This window comes from Venturia canescens, chromosome 2, assembly GCF_019457755.1.
Source record: "Venturia canescens isolate UGA chromosome 2, ASM1945775v1, whole genome shotgun sequence".
NCBI classification, from domain to species: domain Eukaryota; kingdom Metazoa; phylum Arthropoda; class Insecta; order Hymenoptera; family Ichneumonidae; genus Venturia; species Venturia canescens.
In genome coordinates this window covers 13,047,280-13,072,232 of record NC_057422.1, presented here as the reverse complement: position 1 = coordinate 13,072,232, position 24,953 = coordinate 13,047,280, and the positions used below count along the sequence as shown (strand labels likewise).

The 24,953-nt window shown below is 36.8% G+C and overlaps 4 protein-coding genes across 5 annotated transcripts; 3 read left to right on the top strand and 1 right to left on the bottom strand.

The window, feature by feature from the left end:
- The first annotated feature begins 453 nt into the window (after window positions 1-453).
- On the top strand, window positions 454-2,641 carry RpLP2 (ribosomal protein LP2). Its single transcript, XM_043411137.1, has 4 exons — window positions 454-589; window positions 1,089-1,261; window positions 1,910-2,005; window positions 2,410-2,641. The coding sequence occupies exons 2-4, from the start codon at window positions 1,090-1,092 to the stop codon at window positions 2,478-2,480; spliced, it is 339 nt and encodes a 112-aa protein (XP_043267072.1). The 5' UTR covers window positions 454-589; window position 1,089; the 3' UTR covers window positions 2,481-2,641.
- Window positions 2,642-3,564: 923 nt separating this feature from the next.
- On the top strand, window positions 3,565-17,060 carry Chc (clathrin heavy chain). The gene is made up of 11 exons (XM_043410633.1): window positions 3,565-4,240; window positions 5,521-5,728; window positions 6,597-7,555; window positions 8,258-8,692; window positions 9,002-10,659; window positions 10,850-11,147; window positions 11,422-11,862; window positions 12,445-13,007; window positions 13,373-13,595; window positions 14,008-14,083; window positions 14,193-17,060. Exons 1-11 carry the CDS (start codon window positions 4,199-4,201, stop codon window positions 14,324-14,326), a joined length of 5,037 nt encoding a protein of 1,678 aa, XP_043266568.1. The 5' UTR covers window positions 3,565-4,198; the 3' UTR covers window positions 14,327-17,060.
- On the bottom strand, window positions 17,051-19,661 carry Pop4 (ribonuclease P/MRP subunit POP4). 2 transcript variants are annotated; one of them, XM_043410645.1, is made up of 5 exons: window positions 19,643-19,661; window positions 18,316-18,352; window positions 17,901-18,040; window positions 17,355-17,745; window positions 17,051-17,275 (listed from the first exon to the last, which is right to left on the bottom strand). In XM_043410645.1, exons 2-5 carry the CDS (start codon window positions 18,329-18,331, stop codon window positions 17,139-17,141), a joined length of 684 nt encoding a protein of 227 aa, XP_043266580.1. In that variant the 5' UTR covers window positions 18,332-18,352; window positions 19,643-19,661; the 3' UTR covers window positions 17,051-17,138. The 2 variants fall into 2 exon arrangements, with proteins under 2 accessions (XP_043266580.1, XP_043266579.1); XM_043410644.1 differs by lacking the exon at window positions 19,643-19,661 and adding an exon at window positions 18,647-18,785.
- On the top strand, window positions 18,812-24,924 carry LOC122405726 (glutathione synthetase-like). Its single transcript, XM_043410648.1, has 8 exons — window positions 18,812-19,136; window positions 19,240-19,354; window positions 20,589-21,201; window positions 21,860-22,266; window positions 22,567-22,965; window positions 23,372-23,591; window positions 23,959-24,316; window positions 24,623-24,924. Exons 1-8 carry the CDS (start codon window positions 18,828-18,830, stop codon window positions 24,818-24,820), a joined length of 2,619 nt encoding a protein of 872 aa, XP_043266583.1. The 5' UTR covers window positions 18,812-18,827; the 3' UTR covers window positions 24,821-24,924.
- Window positions 24,925-24,953: the final 29 nt, after the last annotated feature.

Below are 24,953 nucleotides of genomic sequence, written 5' to 3'. Positions count from 1 at the left end.
TTTTCCATCAGTATTTTGGTTCAAAAAAACTTTTTATTGAATCAATTTTTTTTGTAATTTCATCCAAACTTTTATTCCTTCAAACTCAAGACGTATGTGCTTGGTGCTGTTTTATAACTTCGATCTTATCAAATTTTATTGGGATTTCGATATTTGATAAATTCATGTCATTCTGCAAATTCTTGTCTTCGAATTGACAACATCTGTGTGGTGCAAAAATTTTGAATTTACAGTTGAAACATTTTTATCTCAACAATTTCCATCTTTTGACTAACAAACCCTCTATTCGGAACGAAAATCGATGGAAATAATTTTTTATTATTCCTTAAGAATTTTTTTTAACTTTTTTATGGAATTTCAGAAACATTTGTCTTCACTCGATGTGTAAATAGTTTGAATTTCGCGCCAATAATCTCCACCCGCGTGACAGCGCCACTTTTTGCGGCAACCGTCACCACGCGTCGATTCCAAGCTCGAGTGCCAGCGCCAGCCAAGTGAGCCAAGCCAGCTTCTTTCTCGTTTCTTTTCGAAGAACGTACACACTCGACATTTCAGCGAGTTCCACGTTTCGTGTCGTGACGACTTAAAAGTAAGTTAATTATTTGTGTTATTGAATATAAAAAATAAATGTTCAACCAACTTATTGAATTATAAATAAAAAATTATATTGAACAATCGAAATGGATTAGATTTAACAGAACAAAATATTCGTGGATCCATTCGACGTGTGTCCGCAACGCGGTCGTGTGAGAATTCATCCGATACCGTATTTGATTGAATTTCATACACCAAAGAATGGTATTTTTCACGGAATAAATCTTTTCATCCGAACAAATACTATAATCAGTTCTATTTTCTTTAATTTAATTATAAAATATCTATAAATCCTTGTTTTTATGCAATAACTGAAAATTTTGAGGTTAAACCCCTAAATTTATGCAGTTTTCAAATGATGAATACTTTTATCACCATCTTTCGACTGATTGGCAGTGATGATAAATTGTTTTCTGAATTCTTCAATATAAATACTCATTAATTTGTTAATTCTGATTGATTTGGTCAACTCATGATTTGTTTTCAAATTCTAGAATGCGTTACGTGGCCGCTTACCTTTTGGCTGCCCTTGGTGGCAAAGCATCACCCACCCAGACTGACATTGAAAAGATCCTGTCGTCAGTTGGTATCGAAGCAGATTCTGAAAAGCTCTCCAAAGTCATCGCTGAGCTCAATGGCAAATCCATTGAAGATCTGATCACACAAGGTAAAAAAGCTATTCAAGTAATCGTTTTTTGCAATTTTTTTCTTTGAAATATGGAAGTTTCATTATTTCTATATTTTTTCCCATCAAAATATTCAGAATTCATTCTCATTAAATATTGCAAAGAAAATCTTAATCATTTTATTCTACTAAAATTTCAAACTGCTGAGTGTAGATAATGTCCATGGAACAAAAATTTATTAATATTCATTACAGTTTTGAATCACAAACGTCCTTATACAAAGTTTCTAGACCTTAACCCTCAGTCCACACAACGACCTCTGAAATTTGATTAAGAGGTTGTCTCAAGACAGAGGAAGATTGAATTGTTGTGCTCCACCTTGGGTCGTGCATTCAATGACGTCACCAATACTAAGCCATCAAACACTCATGAATATTAAAAAAATTCTATTTGATATACTGGTAATCTTAGTCTTTAGTACGCGTCTTTAGTAAAGTTCCAAATGACTATATTCAGTAAGTTATTCATTATGCATGAAATATAAATTGATTTAACCTTCAGTTGCAACTTCAAAAACGTGATTGTCTTTATAAATATATGAGCAAATTTCAATAGAATGAGTAGAATCGCAAAAAGAAAAAATTGTACTTGTTCGAGTCTCCATTATAACATGTGATTTTTTCTAACAGGTCGCGAAAAGCTGTCGTCGATGCCAGTGGGTGGTGCAGCTCCAGCTGCAGCTGCTGCTGCTGGTGGTGCCGCTGCTCCTGCAGAGGTCCAAAAAGGTCAGTTTGAAAATATTCATCTCCCTTATGAAAATAGATTTTCGTTCATAACCTCTTTTTACAAAAAAAAATGTTGATACATTCTCATCAATTGAGGTGTACTAAATTTTATGACATTTCTTACCAAATACAAAAAATCTCTTTTCATTTGTAACAGTGCTTCCAATTGGAAGCAATATTATGATTTTTTATAAGTAAATAACCTAATTAGTCGTTTTAATCGGTGGTTATTCGATAGTTGTTTATTTTACATTATTTTATTTTCAAATGATGTTTCACTAATACCATCTTTCGTCTGAAGCGTTGTGATGTCACATTCTTTTACTGATGTCAAAATACAAATTCAATGAAACATTATATCTTGATGAATTTCTGTCTTATTTTGATTTTTTATCTTTTTACAGAAGAGGAGAAGTCTGCCAAGGAAGACTCCGATTCCGAGGATGATAACTTGGGTTTCGGTCTTTTTGACTAAAAAAGAACGTGCCTGAGCTTCTTCGTCGAGGGGGAGAATAAAAATCACTTTATTCACCATCTGAGACTCTGACGTTAGGCAGCGTTATCAATTAAACATGTAATGCTTGTTTGTTATGGTCCCAATTGACGAATAAACAATTTTTCATTTTTGCCCTATAACTTTTACTGCCATATTTTCCCATGTGTTCCCTATTTTTTCAGTATCTTGAACTCTACAATCTTCATTTAAATTTATTAATATTTTAACAGTTTACTTAATTCTTTCGAAGTCCCTGAAGCTTCAAATTAATTATCTTCTAGTTCCTCGATTCACCGAGTGTGCCGTTACGATCGCGGACCACGTTGCTACGCGCGCGTACTCGTGTACAACCGATCACGTGACATCGGCGAAAATGTCTCAATTGAATTACTGATAAACGCGAGCCTCTTTTGTCACTTACGGTTAACATTCTATTAAAAGCGGTAATAAAAAATGATCATATTCCAGGAAGAATGAATCAACATCTAATTTTTCTTAATAAACTTGACAAGAACTGAAAATAAATGATTTTTTCAAATCACTTGAGAACATAGATAACTGTAGTCGAAGATGCAATTTCCGAGAAGCACTTTTCAAAGGAACGAATTCTCCATGGCGCATATTTTTGAATTTAGTTGAAGAAATTTTCATTTCAAAGTTCTAGGGAATTTTTCTTTGACGGATCGTAATTGTTGCGAAACGTAATTGCTCCACGATTCTCACGTGATTTCAGAGTTTATATATGTGAAAAAGAACACAATGATGACAATTGGGAAAGTTGTATCGTGTCGGTGCCAAAATATTACATGTGTCAATATATCGAAACGACGACCGGCGTCAGAGGGGTGGCGGTGCACCGTACCACGCGCGCCGTCGCGGCTTCATTCACAAGGATACGAAAAGCATGTAAAGAAGAAGGGCGAGAAGGAGAGAACAGGGTGAGGGGCAGGGATAGAAAATCGGATAGGTCGCATGAAAGGTGTACTATATGTGTGTACACGACGAGAGTAGGGATAGAATAGTGTTCAGAGGAGAATTCTCCATGAAATACTTGTATTCTTGCGCTTTGAAGAGGAATAAATTGGTTGAAGAAAAACGGAGAATATTCTGAAATTCATAAGGGTTCGCATATTTCGACGATTTTTTGCCGAATCGGAGGGGAAAAGAGAAACAATTATAAATCCGTGAAGGATCGTAGATTAGTCAACGAAAAGAGTTGGGACTACTTTCTCGATAGGGGGCGGACGTTGTGTTGGCGGCGGCCATGATAGGTGTCAGCGACGGCTATCCACAGTGACGGCATTCGCCTTTGCGTCAGTCGGTTTTCGTGCGCGGATGGATTGAATTATAAAGAACGAAGGGAAAAAAGGAGGACGAAATAAGAGGGAAGAGAAAGAAAAAAAAGAGCCGAGGAATTCGGAGGTTGTCGCGGCAGGAAACCGAGGAATCGTTGTAAAATATAAAGATATAAAACGAGAAAGAAAAACGCGCGCAAGACACTAAAGTTTATCGATATTTAGGGGCTAATTCGCTGTTAACGATTTCGGGCGACGCGTATGAGATTCGGGTTGCCGCTTTTGAAGGAAAAGTGGCTAGACTCGAACGGGAGAGAATTGTTCTGGGGAGGAAGCTAAAAAGTTATCAAGGAAATTTAAAAAAAGACAGCATTATTGAGTGAAAGATCAAAGTGAATAAAAATGACGCAGCTACTGCCCATAAGGTTTCAAGAACATCTCCAGGTGAGTGGACTTTTGCGCTTCGGTTGAAGGTGTCGTTAGAAATGGAAATGGACGAAGGGGAAACAGGAAAAAAAATCTTTTACACTCTCGGTCGACTGCCGACGTGTTCATTGCCTTTCTCTCTCTCTCTCTCTCTCTCTGTCGCTCTCTCTTTATCTCTCTGTACCTCTCTCTCTCTAATCTCGGAATGGCCTCGCGAGAGCGTGACTCCTCTCTTTCTCTTTCTCTCTCTCTCTTCGCCGATACGGGGCGTCACACACGGGGCCAACCTGCAAATACCTAAACACTTTTGACGTCCGCTCTGACAGCCAATTCTGACTGTTTTTTGCCCTCCTTCCGACTACGTCAACAATGGAACTTTTGCACTTTTCGATCCGACAATTTGTCCTGTTTTTACCCTCCTCACGTCAAATTTTCCCCAAAATTCACCTTGTTTACTATAAATTACGGAACGATGTCTTTCCGATCCCAGTTTGATGCTCTTACAGTTCGAGCTAAGCTTTAATCGTTACGATAGCTGATCGATTTTTTCGCGTATTAGGACGATCGCACGCAACACTGGGCCACGTCCGCTCACTACTCACGCCCCCCTTCCTCCTTTCTCCTCCTCTTCCCTATCGCGCTTCCGCCTACATTTGGAAAATTTTATCTATCCCGATTATTTTTCCTCCCCATTTTTTAAAATTATGACAACGACGTCACATGACTTTCCTTCTTTTCATATCGATCGCGAAATATCCACAATGATCTTTTACTCCAAAGAATTTTCGAAATTCATACTTTCGTCCTAAATCCAAACGGGAAGCTCTAGGACTGACTCCAATCTTGTATTGAGTAATAGAATTTCATACTAATTGACAGTAAAGAATGAGAGAATCAAAAATTAATCCAATCATTACATCAATGTGTTTTGCAAATTTTGTCTATTCGTACCTTTGCTGTGGCAGTTAATTTTCTTCATTGTCTCTGTTTCGTTTCCATTTTGACATGTCTTTCAATACTATAACTTCTGGTGAAGAACTAAAAGTAACAAGCAATATAAAAAATCAACAGTACGCTCACTTTCTATTTCCAATCGTTCCAAGAAACATTGTTTTGTTGTATAAGTGAAAGAATTAAAGTCAAAGTTATAAAAAAAATGTTGAATCGCACAATGTAGCAGGTTTCGTGCAAATTTCTATGATTAACATAAAATAAGACAAATTTTATAGAGAATTAGAACGGAATGTCAAAAATTGGTAAACCAAAACAAAACTGATGAAATGAAATTTTCCTTTTAGCTAACCGCTGTGGGAATAAACGCTAGCAATGTCAGCTTCAACACCCTCACCATGGAATCTGACAAATTTATATGCGTACGGGAAAAAGTGGGGGACACAGCGCAAGTTGTCATAATAGACATGAACGATTCAGCAAATCCCATCAGAAGACCGATATCGGCAGATTCTGCAATCATGAATCCAGCGAGTAAAGTGATAGCTCTCAAAGGTGAGTTCTGAACAAAAAGAATCTGGAGTTTTGATTTTTGAATATCTTTCCCCTCACAAAGCCAATCCGTTGAATTAGGAATCACTCAACTTAAGAAATTCACAGACAAAAGAAAGCTCTTCTTCTGAATGTTACTATTTTATCGGTCTCTAAAACCAATGGAATCAAATGTAGCTCCACCAAATTTTGTACACTTAATTCATATAAAACAATGCGAATAATTACTTTTAAATTATTTCTCTTATTATTCGCACGTAATTCAAAATATTGAATAAAAAGTCGTAAATTTCTATTTTCAGGAAGTACAAAACTTTTACTACACCCTCCGCTGACACAAATATTTTTCCCGCACCTCCCTGGACACACATGGGTCTACAGTATCCTGTAGTTTGATATCTATGGAAAGAGAACATGCGTTAGGAAATGGATAAAGATTAATCTTTATTATTTTTATTCAATGAAGAATGATACAAAGAATGAGAAATTCAGAAACAGACCGGACACCGCAGACCCATGTGTGTCAACCGAGGGAAATCTTATTAAGTGATTTAATCAATTCTACAAAAGTTTGAGCTGGATATTATTTTACACAATTAATGTATCAAGAAATATATTTTATTTAATTAAAAACAGTGAGTGCTGTTTAAATAAATTTTTAAAATCAAGAATTCAAAGATATTTAGTAAATCATTAAAAATGAACTCTACGAAAGTATTGATGAAGTGACTGTTTGATGTTCATGACTGAACGGAATTTAACTTACAACGTACTCGTATACTATTCTGCAAATTCTGATTGATTCTCATGAATGCTGTTCTTGATGTTTAAAAATGATTGTTAACACGATGAAATACTATTTGATATGCAGCTCAAAAGACTCTGCAAATATTCAACATTGAGATGAAATCAAAGATGAAGGCGCACGTGATGACGGAGGACGTAGTATTTTGGAAATGGATATCGTTGAACACGCTGGCATTGGTGACCGAAATGGCAGTATATCATTGGTCGATGGAGGGTGATTCGACGCCGACGAAGATGTTTGAGCGTCATTCATCATTAAATGGTTGTCAAATAATAAATTACCGTACGGATCCGAAGCAGACGTGGCTCCTGTTAATTGGAATATCAGCGCAACACAATCGTGTGGTGGGTGCGATGCAGCTTTACTCAGTGGAGAGGAAATGTTCGCAGCCTATCGAGGGACACGCCGCTTCGTTTGCTCAATTCAAAATGGAAGGAAATGCGGAACCGAGTAATCTCTTTTGTTTTGCGGTGCGGACCGTACAAGGCGCGAAATTGCATATTATCGAGGTCGGACAACCGCCCGCCGGGAATCACCCGTTCCCAAAAAAAGCGGTCGACGTTTTCTTCCCACCTGAAGCAGGGAACGATTTTCCCGTTGCTATGCAAGTCAGCTCGAAATACGACGTTATTTATCTAATCACTAAATACGGCTACATTCACATGTACGACATCGAATCGGCGACTTGTATATTCATGAATCGCATTTCCGGTGAGACGATCTTCGTAACTGCTCCGCACGAAGCCTCCGGCGGCATTATCGGCGTCAATCGTAAAGGCCAAGTTCTCTCGGTCTCCGTTGAAGAAGAAAATATTATTCCGTACATCAACGGCGTCCTTCAAAATCCCGAATTGGCCCTGCGTATGGCAGTCAGAAATAATCTTTCCGGCGCCGAAGATCTCTTCGTACGAAAATTCAACATGCTCTTTCAAAATGGTCAGTATGCCGAAGCCGCCAAAGTTGCTGCTAATGCACCCAAGGGCATCCTCCGAACACCTGCGACTATTCAACGATTCCAACAGGTGAGGAAAAACTCAACGGGAATTCTCCCATATTTTTCTAACGCGACGTACGTCTCCCCTTACGAAAATATTTGCCGGTTCCAACCGAGCGACTCTCTGCTTTTCATTTTTCCGTGCACATTTTCCTTAACAATAATTATGTCTGAATCAAAATCTCATGAATAATTCCTCTTATAACGAGGAGAAGAAAAATCATATCTGTCAAGAACGATGAATTACAGAGAAAAAAACGAGCAATTAAAAGATGTATTTATAAAGTGTACACGGCAAATTCATTAGCAATGCAAAGAGACAAAAAAGAGACATGACGAATAATGAATGTGAATTAAATACAGTGGGCTTAAATGAGTTGGTTTTATTCTGAGGATATTTGCACAGGGAAATTTCTCTCGATTTTCTGCCAGCGAGGTTTCTATCATAGATCTCTATTCATTTTTTAAAATACTAAATAGAGGAAATTATACGAGAGACTTGGAGGAAACTGGGAAATAAAAACTAGGGCGAGCAGATAGAAAGTTTGTATTCTGCGTTCAGTTTCATTTGATTTCGTTTGGAAAAAATGATGGAAGTTATTTACTTTCGACGGATATCCTTGCATTTTTCTAGAGAAATATTCAACGGTAAATGACCCCAAAACTTAACACGGCAACGGGAATTTATACTGGAGTTAAAAAATGTCTATTCCAATGTATTTCGACACAGGTTCCAGCGACCCAAGGACAAACCTCGCCTCTCCTGCAGTATTTCGGAATCCTCCTCGATCAAGGACAACTCAACAAGTACGAATCTCTCGAGCTTTGTCGTCCCGTTTTGGTACAAGGGCGCAAACAGTTACTGGAGAAATGGCTCAAAGAGGACAAACTCGAGTGCAGCGAAGAATTGGGTGATCTCGTTAAACAAGCTGATCCTACACTTGCTCTCAGTGTTTACCTTCGTGCAAATGTGCCCAACAAAGTGATCCAATGCTTTGCTGAGACCGGACAATTCCAAAAGATCGTACTTTACGCCAAAAAAGTCTCGTACACACCCGATTACGTTTTCCTCCTGAGAAATGTAATGAGAATCAATCCCGATCAAGGCGTCGCTTTGGCTCAAATGCTCGTTCAAGACGATGAGCCTTTGGCTGATATTAATCAAGTTAGTAGGTCCACATATCATTTACAAATATTTTCCCCACTTTCTAACCTGAGGATTTAACCAAATATTGACAAAAAACTTGAAGTTTTTTTTAAAAAGAATTCAATTTGGGACTGAAAAATTTTTATTGCACACAGCTCAATATGGTTACAAGATCGAAAACAGAACTCGATATCATTTTCATAAAAAATCGTAAGCCTCATAATTCGCGGTGCCGAATTTTGGTAGGCTTCGAGGCCAGCCCTAAAGACTCGGGATATTTTTTATTTTCTTAATAAGAGTTAATTTTGAGTTGATTCAACTTCGCAGATCGTTGACATATTTATGGAACAAAATATGGTGCAACAATGTACAGCATTCCTTCTGGACGCTTTGAAGAATAATCGACCAAGTGAGGGAGCTTTGCAGACGCGTTTATTGGAGATGAATCTGATGTCAGCTCCACAAGTGGCAGATGCAATATTGGGCAATCAAATGTTTACTCATTACGATCGAGCGCACGTTGCCCAGTTGTGTGAAAAAGCTGGTCTGTTGCAACGGGCATTGGAACACTACACGGATCTTTATGACATAAAACGAGCAGTGGTTCACACTCACCTCTTGTCGCCGGATTGGCTAGTTGGATTCTTTGGCACGTTGTCGGTCGAGGATTCTCTGGAATGTTTGAAAGCGATGTTGACAGCGAACATTCGTCAAAACTTGCAGATTTGCGTGCAAATAGCGACGAAATATCACGAGCAATTGACGACTAAATCATTGATCGATTTATTCGAGAGTTTCAAATCGTACGAGGGTCTCTTCTATTTCCTGGGCTCGATTGTAAACTTCAGTCAGGACCAAGAAGTTCATTTCAAGTACATACAAGCTGCTTGCAAAATCGGCCAGATCAAAGAAGTCGAGAGGATTTGTCGTGAAAGTAATTGTTACAACGCTGAGCGTGTGAAGAACTTTTTGAAAGAGGCAAAACTTTCGGACCAACTGCCTTTGATCATAGTCTGCGATCGTTTCGACTTCGTTCACGACCTCGTGCTCTACCTGTATCGCAACAATCTCCAAAAGTACATCGAGATTTATGTGCAAAAAGTTAATCCGTCACGACTCCCGGTGGTAGTTGGTGGACTTTTAGACGTCGATTGTTCGGAGGACATCATTAAAAACTTGATTCTTGTCGTACGAGGACAATTCTCGACCGACGAACTCGTCGAAGAAGTTGAAAAGCGCAATCGTCTCAAGCTCCTGTTACCCTGGCTCGAGTCACGCGTTCACGAGGGCTGCGTCGAGCCAGCGACTCACAATGCTCTGGCTAAAATTTACATCGACAGCAACAACAATCCCGAGAGATTTCTCAAAGAAAATCAGTTTTACGATAGTCGTGTCGTTGGTAAATATTGCGAAAAACGCGATCCTCATCTCGCTTGTATCGCTTACGAGCGCGGACAATGCGATCGCGAATTGATAAGCGTTTGCAATGAGAACAGCCTTTTCAAAAGCGAAGCGAGATATTTGGTCAGGCGGCGCGATCCTGACCTCTGGGCTGAAGTTCTCCTCGAAAGCAATCCCTACAAAAGACCTCTCATCGATCAAGTCGTACAAACCGCACTCTCCGAGACTCAAGATCCTGAGGATATTTCCGTTACGGTGAAAGCCTTCATGACTGCTGATTTACCCAACGAGCTTATTGAACTTCTCGAGAAAATCGTCCTCGACAGCAGTGTCTTCAGTGATCATCGCAACCTTCAAAATCTTTTGATTCTCACTGCTATCAAGGCTGATCGTACTCGTGTTATGGAGTACATCAATCGCTTGGACAATTATGACGCACCCGATATCGCCAATATCGCTATCAACAACGAACTCTACGAAGAGGCTTTTGCCATTTTCAAGAAATTCGATGTCAATACTTCCGCTATTCAAGTCCTTATCGAACAAGTTAATAATCTCGATCGCGCCTACGAATTTGCCGAACGGTACGTCCATTCTTTCTTATTATTGAAACAATTTCGAAAATAGTAAAATGAAAAAAAATTGATAAAACTACCAAAATTTTGAATGAATTGAATCTATCAATAGGAAAAATTGATACATTTGGTCTGAGCTTTTCATTTGTTCATAATACCAAAGAACAAAGTTATTCTAATTTTCAATCTTGATATACAGATGTAACGAACCAGCTGTCTGGTCTCAACTTGCTCGAGCTCAATTGCAACAGGGCTTGGTGAAGGAAGCGATTGACAGCTTCATCAAGGCTGACGATCCATCGGCGTACGTTGACGTTGTGGAAACCGCTCACCGGACCTCGCACTGGGAAGATCTCGTTCGTTACTTGCAAATGGCGAGAAAGAAGGCTCGTGAATCTTTCATCGAAAGCGAACTCATTTACGCTTATGCTCGTACCAACAGACTCGCTGATCTTGAAGAGTTCATTTCAGGACCGAATCACGCCGATATACAAAAGGTATTTACAATTGTTTTTATCTTGTGTTTGAAATTTATTTTTGCACTGACATAAAGTTTCTCTGTTTTTGCGTAATTCTCTATCGTTTTGTTTTACTATTTCGCGCTTTACTTGGCTCGACTTACTTAGATTACTTCAACGTAAGAAAAGTAGTTATAAAATGTTAAAAAATAATCGTTATGCTACAATAATGATTGCACGAATTTTTGCGATGAATTTTTCAAAATGACATTTAATATTTTTTCCTAATGTAAGATGTTTTATTTGCACACAGATCGGCGACAGATGCTTTGACGACAAAATGTACGACGCAGCAAAACTGCTATACAACAACGTATCGAACTTTGCGAGATTGGCGATAACGCTGGTACACTTGAAAGAATTCCAAGGCGCCGTGGACAGCGCTCGCAAGGCAAATTCTACGAGAACTTGGAAAGAAGTTTGTTTCGCCTGTGTCGATAGCGGCGAATTCCGTCTCGCCCAAATGTGCGGTCTTCATATCGTCGTCCATGCTGATGAGCTCGAAGATCTAATCAATTATTACCAAGATCGTGGCCACTTCGAGGAGCTTATCAATCTTCTGGAAGCTGCTCTTGGTCTTGAGCGCGCTCATATGGGAATGTTCACCGAGCTCGCTATTCTCTATAGCAAATATAAGCCTCAAAGAATGCGTGAACACCTCGAACTCTTCTGGTCTCGCGTCAATATACCTAAGGTAATGAATATCTTTACTGAACAGCAGCCTCTATTCAAGGATCCATTCCTGGATGAAATTCAATTTCTATTAGATACTTGCACAACCTATTAATATTTTCCTCTAAGCATTCTAGCAAGTGCATGAGTGTAGAAGATAAATTTGAAAAGTCCATTTTTTATTTAAAAAAAAATCACAAATTTCTCTTACATTCATTATTTGTAGACTAATAAAGCACCCAAACATAATTAACTTCTTTCAAATGAGATTTATTAGATGGGCAGATGGTAAATCCGGTATTTGTTGCGGTAAAAATAGTTCAGTGCTCGAAAAATTGGAAATTCGAAAATGCCCCACCACGACCGAAAGGGTCGATGGATTACGTTGATATAGTGATTTAAAATACACTCAATATTGCATATTTTCTATAACTCAATCAACTTGATCGTATTCTGATAATTCTTCACTTCAGCAGATTCAATACGAGGATTGATATACATACAGTATTACAGAAGCATGTGGAGGCCCGAAAAAGCAACAATACTTAATATGCGTCGAACGAAATATACAATTTTAATTTTATTCGAAATAATTGTTGTTAAGGTGTTACGCGCAGCCGAATCAGCACATTTATGGGCGGAGCTCGTATTTCTGTACGACAAATATGAAGAATATGACAACGCGGTTCTCGCGATGATGCAACATCCGACCGAAGCCTGGCGAGAGGGCCATTTCAAGGATGTTATAACCAAAGTCGCGAATGTCGAATTGTATTATAAAGCGATACAATTTTACGTCGAGTACAAACCGCTTTTGTTGAACGACATATTATTGGTATTGGCGCCCCGAATGGACCACACGAGATCCGTCGCATATTTCACGAGAACCGGACACCTCCAACTTGTAAAGCCTTATCTGAGATCCGTTCAAGCTTTGAACAACAAAGCCATAAACGAAGCACTCAACGGTCTTCTCATCGATGAGGAAGATTATCAAGGCTTGAGAACATCGATAGACGCTTTTGACAATTTCGACAATATTGCCCTTGCCCAACAACTCGAGAAACACGAATTGATTGAATTCAGAAGAATCGCTGCCTACCTTTACAAAGGAAACAATAGGTGGAAACAATCCGTCGAATTGTGCAAAAAAGACAGGCTTTTCCGGTAAATAACCAATACTTTAATTTACACTCGGTTATTGTTCAAGGAACTGAAATAATTTTTCATTCTTTGATACTCATTGATCAATATAAGTTAATTCTTATTTAGAGAATGAGCACTTTTTTTCGTTCGGATATAGATTTTCAAGTTATTACGCTAATTTATTATAGCGTGAAAAAGGGACAAAATTATTAATGATAGCCATCAAATTGATTTTAAGTATAAAGCATAAAATAATAATTTCACAGTTTTTCCTCTGATTATTATACAGAATATAGAGTATTTTTTTCGTAAATCTTTGCAATTTTTTTCAGTATGCTTCGCATTTTTCAATTATTATGTGTTCAAATTTTTTTCCCTTGCGATAGTGACGCGATGGAATACGCTGCGGAATCGCGCAACGCCGATGTCGCTGAAGAATTGCTGGAATGGTTCCTCGAGAGAGGGTCGAAGGATTGTTTCGCGGCGTGTCTCTTCCACTGTTACGATCTTCTCCATCCTGACGTTATTCTCGAACTCGCGTGGAGACATCGCATTCTACCATTCGCTATGCCCTATTTAATCCAAGTAGCTCGTGAATACATTACCAAGGTGAGCATTTCTTGACGAATGAAATTCTAACAGTAAAGATTTAATTAACCCCTTCGCAGTCAGATGAAAACGAGATTTTCGTGCCATTTTTGTGCTGGAAAAAAAATGTTCATTAATTTAAACCATGGTGTACCAAATTACAATTGAATCGATGCAGTAGAAATATTTTGCTTTTCAATGTCCCTATACGTGTCATGACACAAAAATGGCACGACTTTTTTTCCCCCTATGCGTGTCACTCACAGTGAAAAGGTTAAAGACAAATGCAATTTTCAGTTCATGTCTACTATTTATTTACGAGTATTCATTCGATTTTTTATTCTTCAAAGAAATTTGCCATGATATCATGAAAAGATCATAAAAAATGCACCGGTATATTAAAATGCTAAATTTTATTACCCGAAATAAACAGGTCGACAAACTCGAAGAAGCAGAAAGTCAGAGAGTCGAGGAGACCGATCATCAAGAGCACAAGCCGATGATAATACGTAAGTGTATGAGCACTCGGGCTTAAAATTTTTGTTTATCAATATTCCAATCATTGTGTTATCATAAGCTTTTTTTTAGTTTGTTATTTACGTGAAAATGTTATTTCAGCTGAGCCACAATTGATGCTGACAGCTGGACCGGGAATGATGGCGCCAGGTTATGCGCCCCAAGGGGTTTACGGAGCGCCGGCTCAAGGGGTGTACGCACCAGCGGCTGCGGCCTATCAAGGCTACGGCATGTGAGACGGGTTGAACGAGAAGCTCTACAGCACCGATCAACATTATTCACATTTCTTAAGGTTTAGCTAGGAGAACAAGGATAACGCCGTTAGTTCGTAGTCAATAATTCGAACGCTGAATCGAGAGATAACGAAGGAGAAAAGGCAAAAACAAAAAATGGAAAAGAGAGGAAGAAATAAAGTGAAGCAGAGTAGAAAAAAGACCACGATGGAAAAATGAAAATAATTTTCAAAAAGGGGTCATTGTGACCTATTGAATTTTCGTGTCAGTTGGCTATTGGCCAATGCGAAACCTTGACGAGAAGAAGAAAAAAACGACGAGTAAAAAAAGTAAACGAGGGCTGTCGACTGTCAAGATGATGAATTAATCACACATACAATAAATATATTAGTTTCCCCGAAACGTCATTCGCAGCCTGACAATTGACACTCCAAAATCAATTCTGAAGTTTCGCCGTTGAAAAGCTTACGATAAAGCTGATGAAAATCATCGAAAAAAATGCTAGCATGGAAAAGTGTAAAATCGCCTGTATTACGATTTTTGCAGTACAAAAAAAACAGATTTGGAGAAATGAGACGCGGAATCGCGAGCGAGAGTTTGAGAATGTATTCTTGAGATTAATTAGCGAGTTTTTGGGTGATTCGAAAAAAATGGCTATCTGTGCTTGACATGAAAAATCAACCGTATAGGTTCGGTTGTTTGTTCGTAAATATCGTTTGTTAACACAAGTACATATTACGTGTATATTTATCTCGATTATCCAAACCGTTTCGAGGCATTGTGAATTAGAGTCTATCGTTAACGTCCATTGTGTTATCCCGGTACTATGTTTTTTTTTGTTTCAGATTAATATCGTTTTTCAAGCCGGAAAACTTTGTCGACAGCCTTAAAACGTCGTAGAATACTATCGGGTGCACGATTGTTTTTGTTTTGCATTACACTATATAAATCGTCCAACTTTTCATCGTAGCATAATAATATTGTGTTGGTTCGAGGCGACGTGGAAAGTAGAGGAATAAATTTAAAAAAGAACATTCTGCGTCAAAGGCCTACGAATTTTTTTTAAATTCCATTTCTTGTAACCACTCTGTGCTGTTGAAGATCGATTTGAAAACATTTCCTCACGAAACATCGATGTTTCGACCCCCCCCCCCCCCCCCCCCCGTCCATCCATTCTCAAAACATGATATCATTGATTATGTAGTAAAGACAAAATAATCGTTATAAATTATTCTTAACTTAGGAGTTACAACCTTCGAATTTTCACACTTTTACAACTTTCTCTAATTATTGGGTTGATAAATCATTTTATTATTGTTAAAATGATTCTTTATTTCTAATTACATGCTCATCAGTGGAAGGACACTTTGAAAGATATGTACGTATGCATGTGTCAACGATTTCTTCCGTAATAATCGTATTGTTTTCGTCTCTTTTTATCTACAATGAATGCAACCGAGCTTATGACAAACTTCAATTTCTAACTTGTATTTGAAGATTTTTTCATTCCAAGATTCAACTGAAACGATGAAATTATTGTGATGATAAAATTCTAATGAGTAAACAACATTTTGCATGCACCATTGTAGCGAAAAAATTCAAAGATTTTCGATCCTTTCCTTAATGAAGGATTTTGTGAGATATTTCCTTTGCGACTTTGTGCCAGCGAAAGGAAAGTTGAAGTTTGCACATGTTTCTCTTTTTTTTCTACCCGACTATAAAATTGTAGTTTCGCTGGTCCGAAGAAATTTCTTCATAAATTTTTTTAAAGCTGATGTAACAGAAAAGAAAAATTCAAGGTGAATATACAATATCAACTGATTATTTTGATGGAAGAAAAGAAAACATGCTGCGATTACCATTCAACGTGTTAAACTTGTCAAGTAGCGGTATAACTAGTTTAGAAAATCAATGTTAGGTACGAAAGAAAAACTGAATCGAAAAAATGGGACGCCACTAAATTAAAAACATTCCCGGATAATTATAATCATTCTCTCATCATCGATTGATGAATATCGCCTCGAATACAAACTAACTCTCCCCGAAAAATGACCTTGTAACAATAAAAAACAAATATACATATATATATATATATATAAACGAGATTAAACCCATTGAATATAATTAAAAATTTCGAGCCACCGGTAGTCCGGTTTAAAAAGATACGTTGTTAATGTATTGGTATCGATCATGATTTTTGGATATTATGATTTATTATTATTATTATTATTATTATTATTATTATTATTATTATTGTCGTAAAATTATTGAGAAATCATGAAAAAACAATTAAACCAAGAATGATTGATAATTAAAAATAAATTGATAAATATATAATTATATTATTATATATTATATTGATAATTAATGTAATATGTGAGTAGCGCGCATGTGTGTGTGTAAATATATATATTTATATATATCTGTGCTTATGTATATGTACACACGCACGTGCGTATATACAAATATATATATTATACATAAAAATACGAGTATCGTATTTGGAAAAAAAACCAACTGAAAAGAAATACAATGAAATACAAGTAAAATGAAGTTTGAAAAATTGCAAAAAAAAATAAAGGAATAAGAATACGTATAGTTGTCGACTGACTCGAGAGAAATGGTTTGCTAATCATGTCGACATGTTTTCTCGTTTTGCGCTGTAAAATGTAACGGATGTGCTGGAAAAAAAAAGCTGTTCGTAGTTCGAAATAAAAAAAAAGCCTGTTCAACGGAATTTTTGAGAATTTTATTCGTTAATTTCTCATTCAGAGGTATACTTCGGAGTGCTTTTTGAATGAATTTTCATACATTTCTAAATCATCCCAAAATGCGTCGCTTTGAATTTCTTCACAGAACGCTCCGCAGGCTTGAAACAAATCTCTTTACCATAAACTTGGAGATGCGCATCGGGCAAATGGAATCGGAATACGGAGGAGCTTTTTGGAATAGCTGAAAAGATAATCGGCTCCAATTGGTTTTTTTCTGCAAGAATATTTCTCTTTCGCCTAAATTGGAATGACAGACTTACTTCTCAGGGTATTTCGAGGTGTAACGATTCTGAAGCAATTTTTTGTTTCCTGAAGGACTATTCCTCTAGTGCCTACCAAATTGGTTTCTTTCGATTGCACTACTGAAATTATAGCACCATGATAATCTGCTTTCATCAAGCGTTGATTTATGCTTTCCCAGTTCAAATTATCTGGGCTGATCGGCAGTTTGGAAAAGCTGTGTACTCCTAAATTCTGCCTTATGTACTCGGTCCACATTTCATTTAACGGCATGAGTTCCTCATAAATAAGACCATGATTTTTTGTCAGAATTTTCTGCCCAAGAAGCTTGCGCATAGAATTGTTTTTACTCTTTGTACCTAAACGTTGTTTTTTAGATTTCGATGATTTATGCTTGTCTAAAATGAATGACTGAAACATGAAACATACAGCAAGTTCTTTAAGTTTGCATAGAATTTATGGTTCTGAGTAGTCTCATTCTCAACGCTTCTAGTGAAAACAATTTTACTTCAATTACAATTATCATTCAAAATATGAACACGCTATAATCTGTCAAAATGACTCACTCTTTTTAATTCTTCCAAAACGTCTTTGCTATCCGAAGATGGTAGAGTTTTTTCAAGGTACTTGACGATGAACTGTTCGCGTCCTTCGTAGGTTGTTACTGACTTTGTCACCTCGTTAGGCAATGGTAAGCATAGGTTGTCTGTATGCATTTCCCCCAAAATTAATACCAAATTCGAATATCAATGATAAAACATACCTTTATAAGTTTGAGGTTATCACACTCAAGATGTTATTTTTCGTGGCCTCAAATACATATTAACATATGAATGAGTTATTACAAAATCTTCATATATATAGCATTGAATTACAACTTGAGATAATCTTAAAACTCGTTTGGCACTTTAGGTTTATCAATTTAGGTTCCTTATTCGTGAATACAACGCAATTCGAAATTCAATTTTCTTGGGTACTCACCAGCAGTACTCGACATTATAGTTCCTTCAATGGATTACTGCAAGTCATACAAAATGAACGTTGATTAGAGTTGTAAACAAACAAAATTTGAAGCATGCATTGTGTCTAATAAACAATGGTCACGTGGTCATGGATAACACGTGAAACACGTGATCACGGCTGCGTTGAAAGCAGTGTATGTATGTGCGTGTGTGTTCGCTTGCATGGTGTGCGAGAGAGAACGTTCAGCAATTTTTTTTCATTATCATTGAACTTTGGAGGTTACAAACGAGTTAGCTACGCGGGATGAAAATTTGTGAACTCTTCTCGTACGATTTACATGAATACATACGTTTAATTTCACCCTTGGATATCTCGGTGATAAAGTGAACTCAATACAGTTCTTGACGGTTAATTCTTCATAAAAATCCGCAGTAACCTAATAAATTTGTGGATCGCATGTTAGCGCTGATACGGTACCGTTCGCGTTACCAGGTGTGCCGGTTTATTAATCATTCAAAAAATTGAAAAACATGATTTTTGCGAGTATTCATCGTGTAATCAGTCTTTCGACGCGAGCCACTACTAAAAACATTCTCGTACGAAACATTTCCACGATTTCCTTGGCCCGAAAGAACTTTGGTCGTTCCGGTCAGACTTTCGAGGTTCGGTCTGTACTCTGTTTCAGTGCTATTCGCAACAATTCGGCTCAACGTCGTTTCAGTAAGCAGCCTAGTATCTCAAAAGAAACCGAACATAATATCCCGGCTTTGCCGGCTAAACGACGACCTTTGAGAAAAAAAAGACTAATTTCGGACGACCTAGAGGCAACACAACCCGGAGTAAGTTTCTCTCATTTCATTCAATAGATTGTTGTTTTTTCAACTATTTCGCATGCTGTCACTGTCGATTTCAATTTGTTTTCTAATTTTTGTAATTTGCTAGTTCTGGAATGTCAAAGCTATGGCAACCGCAGAAGATTACAATTTGGAGAGTCTTATGGAAGGGCTTGTTAAACAAGATCTATACATTCCAAGAAAAATCAATACATCCTCTAAGTGTAAGTCGAAGATAATTTTTTTGTTCATATGCTCACAGTGTTATCGGAATCGTTGTATATATATTTTATTTTAGAAAACTTCCGATTATAAAAATGTTTCATTTGAAGTGGCATGATTACATTTTCAGTTAAATTACTAAATTCGTGTATTTTTATTCTGATCGTTTAATTAGAGCTCCGTAAATTTATTAATTAATCTCCGAACTCAAAATTTATGCTCAGCGGTTTTACTGATTGAACCACACCAACCATACCAAATGTGCTGTTGCGATTTTGAAATTTTTGTACCTTTGCCGCGATCGTGTGCTCAAACACGAACGCATCCTCAAGAATTCAACATGGCCGCTTGCCATCGTAATCACGATGTACACTTTGCCGACTTTGCTCTCATGACAATTATTTTCAGCAATCTTATCAATGATATTCCATTCAGATATGTCATGACTTTTTGTTGCAACGGTCGTTGCTCTATCTTTAGAATGCTCTGAGGAACAATCCGTTGAGGTAAGTTTATTAAACGAGGCTATGAAGAGTACACAAAATGAGAGAATAACATCGCGAGAATCAAAATTATATTTTGAAAAGTATTACGAACTTATTGATATCGAGGAAAATATTCTTGCATATTCAATCGTAATTTGAATATTAAGTGGATCTTACAAATGAATTTTGAAATTTTATTCGATGACATCACATTTAGTTTAACAATGAATCCTGCTGGTACTGCTATCAGTTGTTACGTTATTACAAAAATCCTGCTACAAATACCCTTTTTCAGATAAAATTGATTTTTGAAGAAAGTGACACATTCTGCTTTTGTTAGAGAATAAAAAGAAACTTGTTTTTCTAGAATGATCAAGCAAAAACTGGATTATTGAATGATCAGACTGAGTATAAACTGCGAAGAATTTTTATATTACATGAATTCATTTTCATGTACATTAGTCTATGAAATTTGATGCAACAATCTATTTTTATAAATGTCATCTGCAAAATTACAAATTAAAAAGTAAATATTACAATTAATTACAATTAAAAAATATCAGCATTGAAAAAAAAGTTGGATTAGTGTAAGGCAAAATACATCAATAGTTTTTAGAAATCTTCTACAATTTCAAAAAATTAAAACTGAAAAAATTTGAAGTTGAAATGTTAGCAAGGTTGAATATTTTTTAGGAGTTTGTTGAAAAATTTTTAAAAATGGAAAAGAAAATGAAGATGTCACCATGCACAGATGTTCCATTGGAAAGGCAGGAGTTGGAAGAAGTAGCTGAAAAGGCAAAAGATTGGGCCTTGATGCATGGCATGCTATTCAGACCGAAGAAAAACTTCAGCACAGAAATGATTCCTTTTGTTCCATTCACCCTTCTGCCATCGTCGTTTCCTCGCAAAGAATTTGAGATGGCTTGCCAAATTCAGTTGGTTCTGAATAGTTTGATGCATGCGGTGGCTCATGATTACAATTTTTTGAAAGAAACTCTGCGAGAGACCGTGCAAGTGGATCCTTTTACCACAAAATTATTTGACATTTACGAGACTGTATACAAAGAAGGTTTCACTCAAAAAATGTCTCTTGGTTTGCTGAGATCGGATCTGATGCTTGAAAGTGCTTGCACCGATAACGGATGTGGGAAAATCACTCGAGCATTTTGTTGCTGGAAACAAGTTGAAATAAATACAATAGCATCTGGATTTGGTTGGTTTGGTCCTTCCACCACCAGCCTCCACAAGTTTATTCTTTGTGAACTCGGTCTTGAGCACAAGCTGCATAATTTGCCAGAAAACAATGCGCTCCAAGAACTCTGCTATGGAATGATCAAAGCCTGGGAATTATACAATGATCCTAAGTACGGTATTTTTACAACCCCATTTTGATAGGCTTTGCACATTTTTTTAATAGTGAATTCTTAAAATGTTTCAATAACAATGTTGTTTCTAATCTTTCTACCTCAAACATCTAAATGGATTGAAAGCAGTAAAAAAGCTCTAGGAGCTGGACTTCTTGTCTCACGTCACACTTTAATCTCTTTTATTATTTGTTCTTGTTCCCACTTTTTTATACGACGCTGAAGTTTCCAACGTTGGAGTCCAACGAAATGAATGAAAACAAAATGATTTATCCATCAGTTTTTTATTTCACGAATCATAATTGTGTACATTGAAAAACTACGAAGTACAAATTCGACAGGAAATAAATTGGAGAATTACTGGAATTATTGGACAGTTTTTTACATCATTTCGTTGGACTCCAACGTTGGAAACTTCAGCATCATTTTTTTATCACGACTGATTTGGTTCCTGTTTTCAAAGTCTATCATGTCGTTTCGTTTTCGTTGACAATGAAAGGTCCATTTCTCTTAGCCAAAAATGATTTTAGATTGTATTCGGAATACTTTGTCAATATATGAAAATCTGAAGAAAAATCAGCTATGAATACTCGTGAATGTTGGTTTTTCGTATAAATAACTCTCAACAATAATGTGCAGATGATGAATATGTTTTCAGATCGATAATACTTTTCATAATCGAAGATGTGACTTATAACATTTGTGACCAGAGATTTCACGAGTTCGAAATTCGTCGTCAGAATAATAATGTGAGAGTGTTGAGAAAAACACTCACCCAACTAGCGGAGGAAGCTAAGCTTGGACCCAAGAAAGAATTATTGGTAAACGACACTGCTGTTGCAGTGGTTTACTTTAGATGTGGCTATGAACCAGGACAGTATCACACGGATAAAGAATGGAACATAAGACTGCTCATCGAGCGATCGCTTGCCATTAAATGCCCCTCGATACAATATCATCTCGCTGGATCAAAAAAAATTCAGCAAGCACTTGCCACACCTGGGATTGCCGCAAAGTTCTTGAAAAACGACGAAACCGCAGCGCAGATCAAACAAATATTCACTGGTAAAAAACATCGGAACTGCTAGAAAAAAATGTTGGAATTTTTAACTCCATTTGATCCGTTACTCGATTCGTCGTCACTTATTAGTTGATCGATTCCTTTAATATTTTTTCTTTGAGTTCAATTCAACTGAGGCTTCAATATTTTTACGATCTCGAAAATTCTTCACTCTACGACTAAAATCTATTTTTCTAAATGACAATAAAGTATTGTAATGATGAAATTTTCAAAAAAGTATAAAATATTGACTTTTTGACATGGCGAACTTTTGAGTGAGTATACACGTTAAAAATGTTTTTCAGGTTTGTATTCTTTGGAGTTGAATGAACAAGGAGACGCGGCAATGAAAATGGCGATTTCGGAGCCGCATCGTTTTGTGTTAAAACCGCAGCGTGAAGGTGGCGGCAACAACGTTTACGGAAACGACATAAAAGTTTTTTTGGAATCAATGAAGAATCAACGAGATCGAACGGCGTATATACTGATGGAAAGGATCCAACCACCTTCTCAGTTCAATTACATCGTGCGTCCCGGTGTCGAGAAGAATCTTGAATTGGAAGAATCTACGGTCGAGCTCGGAATTTTTGGAGTCGTGCTCGGTGACGCGGACAACATAATATTGAACAAGCAAGCTGGTCATATGATGCGTAGTAAATTAGCCTCTTCGAACGAGGGTGGATTGATGGTCGGAGCTGGAGCTTGTGACAGTCCTTACCTCATCGACTGAACAATCGTTGTTCAAAAGAGACGACGCTTATTTTATGCTCGAGCCAATAAGACAAATGTCTGTTTCTACTGAAAGAACAAAATATGCCACATTTTATAAATTAAATTTTATAACAATGATTTTCATGAGACTGAAAATACCTCTAAATGTTATTTTATACATAGATCATTTTGTAATTTCAATCGTTTACAAAGTTTATATGCCACCAGTGAAAGAAACATTTTTATACGGTTTTATTATTGATCGTTGTCTCAATAAATTTCTATGAAATGAACAAAATTTGTGAGACAAATGGTTTTATATGTTATTTCTTTAATCATTATTTTTAATCGTTTACCTCTTATTTTTCTGTCTCATAATCATTTTTTTCTGCTCTCCAGCTGTACCAGATGTTATTCACGCCGTACCTAAATACGAAGTCGGACACGAAGCAAGAGAAATTTTTTTTTTTCGAGAAGGCACAGTTGTCATGTGGAATATTCCTGAACTTGAGAGCGGCAATATTCTACATTTTTTAAAAGTTTTCGAAGAATCGAGTTACTCGAACAACATAATACAAGCTGAGAGCGAAATGATGTCATATACATACGCCGAAACTGGGTATTGTATTTTATTTTTCATCTTTTAAATCATAAAGCCTTGGAAAGCTTCAAACGCAATTTTTCATAGAGAGGACATAACTTAAAGGAGAGATCGATCTTTTACGCAAAATCATCGCTCACATTTGAATTAAGTAAAATATTTATCGGTTCCATGCAATTGTTGACGTTCACAGAGTCGTTCGTGCAAAAGCGGAATGCCGAAAAATAAATATTCGTTCATCTAGTGACTGGGAAATTTCTTTTCCTCTCACATAACATGAATCTTAATTTTTTTGAATTCCTGTGAAAATTATTAAGAAATTTGAACAAAAAAATGAATTTGTGTATTTTCAAGTAATGGCAATTTATTTTTAACATTTTTACAGGAAGAAGAGTCACCTCAAGGACGGCGACATTTATTTGGCTGTCGATGCAACTAGTTTGGACAAATACACGTTTTCGAACGCAATTGCGCAATCCGTGAAACTGGGAATATCTGAAGCGTCCTTGGATCGCTATATCGATTCGATTGAATTCGTAACAGAGGATTTGAAAGCGGGTAGAAAAATCAAAATGACTCGCGAAGAGGTGCTCAGAAAGCAGGGTGAACTTTTCGCTCTGAGACATTTGATTAATCTCAGCTCGGATCTCCTAGACACACCTGATTTTTATTGGGAAAGGGACGAACTTGAGATGCTTTATCAACAAACTTGTAATTATTTCAGCATTACAAAACGCACAAGGGTAAACAAAAATTCATGAATTACAAACAATGGTCAGAATAAAAATCGCTTCAAAATGGGAACATTCAATTTCTCAAGGTCGAAAATCACTTCGACTTTTCAAAATTTGTTACTTTCATTCTGTAAAAAATTCTCGTGAATGAAAAACTTTTTGAGCGAATTGAGCAACAAATTCTAATGTTGCTAAGTCTTTTTTATAATTCAGTCATTCCATTTCGCGGCTCGTTACAATTTATTGTTAAAAAAAATGAGGATCGGTGTTGAATTTTTGGCAAAACAAAGTTTTTTAATAATTGAATGTTCACAGGTTATGAACGAGAAAATAAATCACTGCGTCGAATTGGTGGAACTTTTATCGTCTCATTTGAGTGATCGACATCACGTGCGCCTCGAGTGGATGATAATTGTATTGATTATGGTTGAAGTTGGATTTGAAACTCTGCACTACTTAGATCGTTATTTCGCGAAAGAAGATACGAACGAAAGTATTTCGTTAACCGCTTAGATATTACTTTATAAAATGTATTATAAATATGTACATTGTTCTTAAAAGTTATTTGCCTTACAAGAGTGTTACGAGAATTTTTAAATAAATTATATTCCCCAAGATTGACAAAGGTTGATTTTCGAATTGAAAA

Excerpts from the sequence above, each read along its gene's own strand:
- RpLP2 (XM_043411137.1), top strand. The coding sequence starts at position 1,090 with ATGCGTTACGTGGCCGCTTACCTTTTGGCTGCCCTTGGTGGCAAAGCA. Across the intron at positions 1,262-1,909 it reads TGAAGATCTGATCACACAAG|GTCGCGAAAAGCTGTCGTCG; the intron begins GTAAAAAAGCTA and ends TTTTTCTAACAG. Across the intron at positions 2,006-2,409 it reads TCCTGCAGAGGTCCAAAAAG|AAGAGGAGAAGTCTGCCAAG; the intron begins GTCAGTTTGAAA and ends ATCTTTTTACAG.
- Chc (XM_043410633.1), top strand. The coding sequence starts at position 4,199 with ATGACGCAGCTACTGCCCATAAGGTTTCAAGAACATCTCCAG. Across the intron at positions 11,148-11,421 it reads ATCACGCCGATATACAAAAG|ATCGGCGACAGATGCTTTGA; the intron begins GTATTTACAATT and ends ATTTGCACACAG. Across the intron at positions 11,863-12,444 it reads CTCGCGTCAATATACCTAAG|GTGTTACGCGCAGCCGAATC; the intron begins GTAATGAATATC and ends ATTGTTGTTAAG.
- Pop4 (XM_043410645.1), bottom strand. Across the intron at positions 17,746-17,900 it reads TTTTGGAAGAATTAAAAAGA|TCATTCATTTTAGACAAGCA; the intron begins GTGAGTCATTTT and ends TTCATGTTTCAG. Across the intron at positions 17,276-17,354 it reads ACCTCGAAATACCCTGAGAA|CTATTCCAAAAAGCTCCTCC; the intron begins GTAAGTCTGTCA and ends TTATCTTTTCAG.
- LOC122405726 (XM_043410648.1), top strand. The coding sequence starts at position 18,828 with ATGATTTTTGCGAGTATTCATCGTGTAATCAGTCTTTCGACGCGAGCC. Across the intron at positions 22,267-22,566 it reads GATCAAACAAATATTCACTG|GTTTGTATTCTTTGGAGTTG; the intron begins GTAAAAAACATC and ends AATGTTTTTCAG. Across the intron at positions 22,966-23,371 it reads GATGGTCGGAGCTGGAGCTT|CTGTACCAGATGTTATTCAC; the intron begins GTGACAGTCCTT and ends TCTGCTCTCCAG.